Source organism: Mercurialis annua, linkage group LG4 (genome assembly GCF_937616625.2).
Source record: "Mercurialis annua linkage group LG4, ddMerAnnu1.2, whole genome shotgun sequence".
Lineage (NCBI taxonomy): Eukaryota > Viridiplantae > Streptophyta > Magnoliopsida > Malpighiales > Euphorbiaceae > Mercurialis > Mercurialis annua.
This window is the reverse complement of record NC_065573.1, coordinates 11,416,448-11,426,165: the sequence shown is the minus strand read 5'-3', so window position 1 is coordinate 11,426,165 and position 9,718 is coordinate 11,416,448. Positions and strand designations below refer to the sequence as shown.

Here is a 9,718-nt window from a genome sequence, read left to right as displayed (position 1 = left end):
CCCATTTGGGCTTGGTTCTCGTTTGAGAACCCCTGGTCTCGTACGAGACCAGGCCTGGAAAGGATGATTCCCGTTCGAGAATCATAATTCTCGAACGGGAATCCACAAATTTCCTTTTTTTTTCTTTTTTAATTAAAAAATAAATGGTTGAACCAATAAAATCAACCCCAATCCGAACCAACTCAAATCAAACCGCTATCATCGAAGTTACTTCAAAACGACCGGAAAATTGTCGGAATTTACGAAAAAAAATAAATTAAAATTTTACGGGATATTACACCATATCTCTGCACTCATTTTCTCATTCAACAGCGACCTCTTGTCACTTATACCTATTGCTTCATCAACTAGTCTCAAGAGTGAAGGACCAGCCAGTCTCCCAAGATAAGTCTTCTCGGCCAAGTTCCTCAGGTATTTCAAGTAAAATCTGAAAACAATTATGTTGTTGAACACCATTACATGAAACAAAGAAAGACACAGACGAAGTCGGAGAGAGAGGCTTCGTGAACCTTGCTTTACTGGCTGCACCTATCATTCGTAGGGTTTCATCAGTGCTGAATCCATCATATATTATTATGTCAAACTTTTCATCCTCTTTATCTTTCCCTTTGGTTGCATTTTTTAAGAATCCGACAAGCCTTTCGAGTACAAATGCTGAAAAAATAAAATCTAATGCGGGAAGTATACCGAGATCTTCTCCAACCACCTATTCAACACAAGGCAATTTAAAAAAGATCAAATAATACAAAAGCAATTTTACACAGGGTAGAAAGAAGGACAAAGAATATTAAGAGAGCTATTACGTACCTACCCCTTCGAGAACACCTTGGTTCATCTTAAGACGAGCATCTGCATGCTTTAGCTTATTAAGAGACTCAAGCAGCATCTGCAAGTGATAAGGTGAAAGTACTTAACAAAACATGCAAAGCCTTTAGATGAGAACTATTGAAGTTTTGTCTACAGAAAAAACATAAATGAGATAAAGAAGAGCACACACTTTAGTGGTTTCCGACCTAACAGCTGAAAGGTTGTCATTGCACACAACAGGAGAAGTTTCGATCTTACAGTTGAAAAGATAATCAGCGGAGCGATCTTGAGTTTGTATTACCAAGCATATGTTTAATCCAGCCATTGCATAATGCTGATTAGTGAAAGTTTTCCCAAAAATAAAAAGCTCAGTTAAACTTCATTAGAGAATCTTAAATGAAATGCACCTCAAATTTATATATTATGAGGTCTTATTATCAATACAATAATAACAATACACGGTTTATAAATAAGCGCTCTTGGAGTAGTTGGTTTGGCCTTGAATCAACGTGCATATGACTTGGTTTCTCATAGAATCTGTGCCTAATCTTAAACCTAGCAGGACTAGCCTCAAATTTGTGAAAATCAGAAAATTCATTTACAAAAAATGCACTATATCAATGATTTTCAATTTCTAATGTTAAACTGGCTCCTATTATAAACAACACAACGTAAGAATCCGTTTAAGTGGAATTATACATTCTTTTAATTTCATCATTACATAAATATAGTTATCGGGTTAACCTCTGTGCCTGTTTGTGTTTAAGCTTGGCTTTTAATCTAGGTAGAACAGACACAGACACGAGAAACAGAAACAGTTGGACATGGATACTGTGAAACGAGTGTCTTTTAAGGTTTCCTATGTTAAAAAAAAAGTTGTGTCCGAAAAGGCCAAAGTTTATGACATGTTTGATTGAATGAAGTGTTCGAGCTAGCATATAATTATGGAATCTCTATTCAAAAATAAATTGAACTAAAGAAAATAAGCTAAATTAAAAATCAAGAATAGAGTAAAGACAAAGCTAAAGCATGTCTTAATAAGAAATAACAAATTCAAGCTTCAAAAGTAGACTATCGCTTGAAGAAGAAGCTATAGTTATAGGTAAATAGAATCTTGATTTTACGTTTGGAGAAATTGAATTGAGGATGTGGGTTCGGTAGAAGCAATGTGGGACAAAAATTAGAAGCCATTAATGCAATCTGAATATGGTGGTTTGAATAGAAACTCACGAAACTTGATTAGTGTAAAATGTGAATTTTGTATTAGCAAATGAATTTCGTAAATTTTTTTAGAGTTTAAAGAGTGTGCAAATTTCAGCTCATTCCTTGCCAATAATCCGTTAGCAGTTGGGGCGGTGCTTGTTGCATTTTTGGCTCTCACACAATTTTTCAACCCGTCGGCTAGTATTCGGTTGAAACTGAATTAACCGACCGAATCAAATCAAAATTTTAGTTCAATATGGTATTCGGTTTGGTTTTGGTTTTCATTTTTAAAAAGTTAGGTTAATGTGGTTCAGTTTGATTTTGGATCTCAGTTTCTAAAATAACCGAACCGACTGAAATAACTGAATTATTATATATTATCATATTATTTTTGTAATTTTTTTTAAAATCAAAGTAATTTTGTAATTTTTTTGGAATTGAGTTACTAAATGCCCATGATAGTGTACACTAATAATAAATTATATTAAAATTATTTTCTTTTATTTAATTTTTAATTTTTTAATACTTAATTTTAATAAATTCAGTTATTTCGGTTAACCGAAATAATCGACTAAACTAAAATATTATTTCGGTTCGATTTCGGTTAGATTCCAATATATTTTGGTTCGGTTTCAATTATGAAAATTTCCAATATTTAAAATTCGGTTAATTCAATTTCGGTTCGATTTGATAACCAAACCGACCGATGCACACTCTAACCATCAGCGTTGGTACGTATTGGAATCAGCTAACTCAGTTTATGATTAATTTGATGAAAATATGACTAATTTTTCTTAAAGAAACAAATATGATTAAATTGTTTTAGCTCAAATATGACTAAAATTTAGAGTAGAGACATTTAAAAAAACTTTATCTTTCATATTTTATAGATAAAGATTTAAAATAATTTTTATTGTGATTTTTATTACAAATATAAATCTTTCCTTTTTAACATGAAAAATTAATAAAATATTAACTACAAAAGACCATAAATAGATAAAATATTTTTTTTAATATGAAAATAAAATAACTAGTTATAATTATAGAGTTTAGTAAACTAAAATTAAAAAATTTTACTCTTTAATTTCACATTAATCTCTATTTTATCAAAAAACAAATTATGGTAGAGAGCTATGGTTGGAAATACTTTAAACTTTTCTCTAGAGTCAAGTAACTCAATTTAGGCTCAATTGTATGAAAATACTCAAACACTCCATTTTAAATTTCATGTAAAATAAATTAAACTTTTTTACCCTTTAACAGAGAGGAAAACATAAAGTAATCTCTTCAACGCTTTTTAAAAAATCCTAACCATCTTCTTTTTCTTTTTCTTTTTTTTGTTTTTATATTAAAGTTTTTTTTCCGGCCACCGTCGATCATTTTATCGATCTGTAGTAGACCACTGGTTTCGCTAATTTAAAATTAATTTTTAATTGTTTAATAAACACGAATTCAATTTTTTTTCTGAAATTTTTAATCTTTTATGTGGTTATTATTGTTTTTTTGTATGTTTTGTATATTTTTTTATTGATATATTAGTAAAACAAAGATTTGAATTTTTATTAATTAAAAAATTTATTTTTAATGTTCTTTATAGGGCTCGTTCAAAGACTTAGTAGTCGATTTTTGTAAGTACTTTTTACTCTTTTCAATTTTACATGCTTACTATATTTTCTTTTTCTTTTTTGTAAATCTAATTATTACTTTTACATCCCTATTTTAAAATCAATATGACGTATCTATTAAAAAGGGCCAAAGAATTAATGCGGCTAGTAATTCGGGTCTTAAAATCAAATAAATGAAGCTTAACTTTTAATTAGATTCCAAAATTGTGTTGTCGGAGTCAGAATAAGTCATTTTTAATATTATGAGTCAATTGAATCCCTAATTGTTTTAAATGAGGTCAAGAAGTCCTAAAATTATATATCCAAATATGGATTTATTTAATCCCGAGATACAAATTTAAAGATCCGATCCCAAAAACACAAATTTGAGACCTAAAAAAATTAAATTAAATTTATTTGATTGCAAAATAGAAAATATATTTTTGCCTTTTTTTAAGATCATTAAGTACTAAAAATCAGCTAACTAATTCCTATCCCTTTGGCATCCCTTAGGAATAGTTCTTCATTAAAACTAACTTATCTTTAAACACTACTTCAACAGTATCATGTATATATTTATTTATTGTTACGATTTATTGCAGTTTACTATTTGTTAGGATAAGTAGTCACAATTCATTTGAATGTTTTTAAAAATATCTATTTTAAACGTGGCTTAATTGTAAGGCTTACGTAAGCCAAAAGCTTATTCTGAATTCAATTACAAAAAAACTCACACAACCTGCACCATAATCTCAACCATATCATTCAAAAATATTTCTTCTCATGCAGCTGCAACATAATATCATTCAAAACGTAGCGGTTTGATTTTTGTCGAGTCTTTATTTAGTTCAAAATGATGTTTGGTTAGGTTAGCTTAGGTTAAATGACTAATTGATCAGTTTTTCCATCTATCACGTAGGAAAAAAATCATATTATTTTTAAAATTGCCAATAATTTACAATAAAACCCGAAACGGGTTAAATTAGGCAATTCTAAAAAAGTTTAGTTAGAATTCATTTCAAACATAAATATTCTGTATTTTCAAGACACTAAAGCTTTTTTTTTAATTAGAATGCATTTTTTTTACTTTAAAATTAAATCATTCAATTTATTTAATAATTTTAACTTCAATTAAATTTTAATTTTTAAAATTTATCTTTTATGTCTCAGTATCATACTGAAAAATATTTATATTCTAATTTATATTTAAAATTACTAATAGGTGTAGATACTCTTTTGAATTTTTAATAAAGAAATTTGGTGCAATCCGGCTCTTAAAATTATATAACCAGTGCGAACCATGCATTCAGACTAATTCCGATTATTTTTACAATAGAAAAAGAGGTTTTTAGACCGATTTAATAAACGTAAGGTCCGGATTATACAAAGTAAGAATTTAAAAATATAAATATTCTTTCAGCAAAAAATGTATTTGTACCTTTTGATGATCAGTTTCCAACAATTTGATTTTAATCTTAATTTAAAACTACTTTTTTTTAGAGGATAAAATAAAAATATTGATATCGACATGTTTGCAGCGTGAAATACAACTAGTCTAATAGTAACCAAATATGAAGTGGTTTCCCACACAAAAAAAAATTAAAAAAACATCAAATTAAATAGAAGATAGTATTTGGTTTAAGTTAGAATACTGTCTCTTCACGTAATTGAAATACTTATAAATTTGGTAATTAAAGCAATTTATTAGGGTTTGTATGATCAAAGGCAAAATGCAAAAGCTTTTCGGTACAAAGCGAAACCCGTCAATTCCTGATAAATTGGTTGTGGAGATAGTTGTGCGCTTACCTCTCAACTCTTTGATTCGCTGCAGAAGCGTTTGCAAAGCATGGGACTTTATGATAACACGCGACGTCCAAATTCTACTTCGATGCGATAAAAACCTTCCGTAAATTCCATATTTCTTCTGTTAAATTTGATGTTTATGAACATAATTTAGACACTATTTATATCTTGTTTATTAGGACACAGCTGAAGAATTGGTTAGACAAGGAATCCCGCTGTAGGTCTCTAGGTATGTCTATGCATGCAGTGGTGTGCATTAAACAATTAAAACCAAATCAAACCAAACCGAAATGTAATTTCAAAGTTTAGTTCGTTTTTTGGTCTTATAGGTTAGAATTCGGCTGTTCTTTCCACTTAAACTAAAAATATATAATGATTTTAGATCGGTTTGGTGATCGACTGTTGTACACCCCTATATCTATAAGGTTATTTCAAGGGTCAACGCGTTCCTAAACTTATGATATTGGATCCCTTAATCTATTTTTTACTTCTTTTAGCAACTAACCTTAAATTCTTCATTAACCAGACTTGAGGGATGAAAAAAAGAAATTAAAGAGTTCCCTAATTGTTGCGATAAAATTATCCTAAATTTAATTTTTGTAATAACAATATAAATTATAGGGTAATCTGACCCAAAATTGAAGAGTTGTGGGGTTAATTGTTCAAAAAAGTAAAAATTAGGTTAAATGATTCTGTGTCACAAATTCAAGGGCCGCGTCGACTCTTTATTCTATTTCATTTATATAATTCTTAATAATTTTCTTAATACTGTGTTTGGTTAAAAAGGGATCAGTAATCAGATTTCCTATGACAAACTAAGAAAACATATTGCAGTATTGATCGCGCAAGTAAGTCCCTCTTTTAACATGTATCTTTTTAATTTATGACTGATTTATAAGCAAACTGAAACCTATAGAAATTAATGTTGCAGAACTCAAAGAATGATCAATTTGATGCATATGATCGATATTTGGCGATGAATTTGGCTGATCGATTCATCTCAAGAAATAAATTACCGGTATTCAGAAACTCCTTGTATCATTCATTTAAAATTTTATTAAATAATACTAGTCACTATTGAATATGGCGACTGGATGAATAATATTCTTAATGTACTGTTCAACGACCGTTTCTATGTCCGTGATCGAACATGATGCCTTATATAGTTATATTGCGAGTCTGCGACATCCTTTTACAATATGTTATCATCAATTAACACATCAATTTATTTTGATATAAAAAAAATTAGTAAATTCTTAGTACCATTATAATATAAAACAATGTAGTTACCGTATTATAGATTTTGTACACTTTATCAACTAATAGTTCATTTTCTACATGTTGGTAATCCAACTTTTATTTTTATTATAAAAAGAGGTTACTCGTTCATTTTAGACAAAATTTTGTTTACATGCCAAAAACAATTCAATGGTATGCCATTCATATGTTGTTTTTTCAATGGTAATAATTTTGTATGTCGTTTTTTTAATAATATGTTTTTTTGAATGTCGTTTTTTTCAATGATATAATTTTTTATTTGTTGTTTTTTTCTATCGTTTTAATTATGTGGCATTTTTATATAATAAAATAGGGTTATAAAACAATTTTATATTACCGCGTAAGTAAAACTTCACATGAAATGAATGACTAATCTCTTAGGCCATGTTAGGTTCATGGAATAGAATAGTTATTCCATAAGGAATGGAATAGCCATTCTTTAGTTTTTGAGAGGAGTGTTTATTCCACAAAATCATGGAATAACAATTCTTTGTAATACCTATTCCATGAACCAAAACAAAGAATTGTCATTCTATACGGAATAGCTATTCCATTCCGCACCTAATCCATGAACCAAACATGGCCTTATTGTAATAAAAATAAAAAATTATGTTATCAAAATGTAACAAATAAAATGTTGGTTATTAAAATATAAAAGACTTGTAGTTCGGTATCCGTAAAATATTTTAACTCTAAAAAAATGTTTTTGTATCAAATTAAAAATTATGATCATAGTTTAATATCACTTAGAATTGCAACTCTATAAGCATCAGTGCTTTTTTTATCAACCTCAAATTCTTTTGTTTAGACTTTGGAAAAGAAAGATGTTCATTATCGTATTTCTGCTGTGGCGATTTGTTGTCTCTCTATTGCATTCAAGAATAAGAAATATAGTTCTTTGAGTAAGAAAATGATTAAGGTACCTTAATTTTCAATTTTGTTAAATTACAATCCCAAAAATTTAATTTTCTTTCTCTTAATCAAAAAATTTTGTTTTATTTGTTACATTATAGGATCAAAATCTAAATCAGAAGATATCTAAAATAGATCGTTACAATGTCAAGAGACAGATTCTCAAAGAAATTGGCAAGCCTAAGGGTTACGACAATCCGCTATCCTACGTGTCAATCTTCATGTGGTTTGGAGAAATACCGGAAATGAGCTTCAAATTAAATATCATTCGGCTCATAATTCAATCACAAGGAGGTAACCATTCAGCTATTATACTAATCTCGTAAGAAAATTTCTTAGATTAACTGAATTCATTAATTATAATTATATTGTTTCGATTTATTTAATATTGTAATGCATGATGTAGCTACTAGGGGTGAGTATGGTTCAGTTTGGAGTGCAAAACACCAAAATCGAACTAAACCACCCTTATAAAAATCAAAACAAAAATACCTATTCGATTTACGGTTATTTTGGTCCAAAACCGAAATATCTATTTTTATCGGTTTGATTCGGTCGGTTCACTGTTTAAAAAAAACACAAAAATCAATTATACAAATCTAAATCAAAAGACATCAAATAATTTATTAATATATGTAAACGATTTATTACATAAATTGCTTTCATTTATTTTTTTACATTTTTTTCAATGTCTGAAATGAACTGAGAAAAAAATTAAGTTGGTTCATTCTATTGTGCTTTGGAGATCCAAATTGATGGTCCTGCTGCTGCAAATCAAAAAGAAAAAAAGCCATAGTTTAATTAAAATCGGTATTCAAAACAGAAAATAATAAATATTTAGCAAACAAAGCCAAGAACTTACCAAAAGTTACTCAAAATATAGAAATTTTAAATTGGGGGTCATTAGCCAAAATGGTATCCAACCTTTACACCTTTTATCAAAATGGTATCCAACCTTTAATTTGTATCAAAATGGTATCTAACCTTTTAAAGTTTATTTCATATTGGTTTTTTTTAACATTTTCGGGCTTTTCATGACGTGGCAAGCAGAAAAAATAATTTTTTTATTGATATAAAATAAGAGTTCGTTTTAATTTTTAAAATTATATAAAATTTTATTTGTCAAGTGATGTGGTAAACATATAAATAAATGTTTTCCGATTGCCACGTCATCAAAAGTGACCGAAAATTGTTTAATAGATCAATTTGAAACAAACGTTAGATGGTTGGGTACCATTTTGATATAAGGCATAAAGGTTCGATACCATTTTGGCTAATAACTCCTAAATTGACAATAAACAAGCAAATTCAAAACAAGTTAGATCTATGAAACAAAATCAAAATTGACAAAAGTTAGCTCTATTTACCTTATAGATTTCACGTTCTTCTTCAGAAATAACAATAAATTTCATGGTTTTACTTTTATAAACGAACAGAAAATCACAATGTTAAAAATTGAATAGGTAGAGTTAGTAAGATGATAAGACTGAAGAAGGAGTATTGATTCATCATGAGTTTGATTTAGGGTTTGGTCGTTGAGAAAGAAGAAGTGTAACGGAGAAAGGAGTAGAGCTGGTCATAGGCCGGGTGATCATGTGAACCAGTCCGGTCAAATTTCAGTCCGAACCAAAACTGGCCCTAAACCGGCCCAAAATCATAGAAACACAGGTTTTAGGCCGAATTTAATTTTTTTGAACCGTGAACCGGCGGTTCTGCATCGGAACTGGCGGTCCAAGGGTCCGAACCGTATATTTTTTACTACTATATAACCTGAGTTATATATTATATATGTTTATATATGATTCATTATAAAATTATCATACTTTATTTATTTATAATATATACAACTATAAATATATAAAATATTATTTATTTATGTTTATTATATTTTTAATTTATTATTCATTTTAAATACTAACCATCAATTTTATTTTATTTTTATAACAATATATGACTATATTTATCATATAGAAATAATTAAATATCAAAATTTACGGTGAATTAAATTATTTATATTAAGTTTAATTTTAATTGTAGCTTAATTTAAAATATTCAATTAAATTTATGTAAAAATAGTTTCTTTAACTTTTCGAACCGGCCAAAATGTGAAC

The 9,718-nt window shown here is 28.5% G+C and overlaps 1 protein-coding gene across 1 annotated transcript; it reads right to left on the bottom strand.

Annotated features, from left to right (window-relative positions):
• Positions 1-200: 200 nt before the first annotated feature.
• LOC126679270 (uncharacterized protein At1g26090, chloroplastic-like) lies at positions 201-2,175 on the bottom strand. Its single transcript, XM_056105486.1, has 6 exons — positions 2,138-2,175; positions 1,252-1,419; positions 998-1,184; positions 812-886; positions 510-706; positions 201-427 (listed from the first exon to the last, which is right to left on the bottom strand). Exons 1-6 carry the CDS (start codon positions 2,173-2,175, stop codon positions 265-267), a joined length of 828 nt encoding a protein of 275 aa, XP_055961461.1. The 3' UTR covers positions 201-264.
• Between the last annotated feature and the right edge of the window lie 7,543 nt (positions 2,176-9,718).

Coding starts and splice junctions, on each gene's coding strand:
- LOC126679270 (XM_056105486.1), bottom strand. CDS start 2,175: ATGCAACAAGCACCGCCCCAACTGCTAACGGATTATTG. Junction 1,185..1,251: donor AACCGTGTATTGTTATTATT/GTATTGATAATA, acceptor TCTCTAATGAAG/TTTAACTGAGCTTTTTATTT. Junction 887..997: donor TTAGGTCGGAAACCACTAAA/GTGTGTGCTCTT, acceptor TATCACTTGCAG/ATGCTGCTTGAGTCTCTTAA.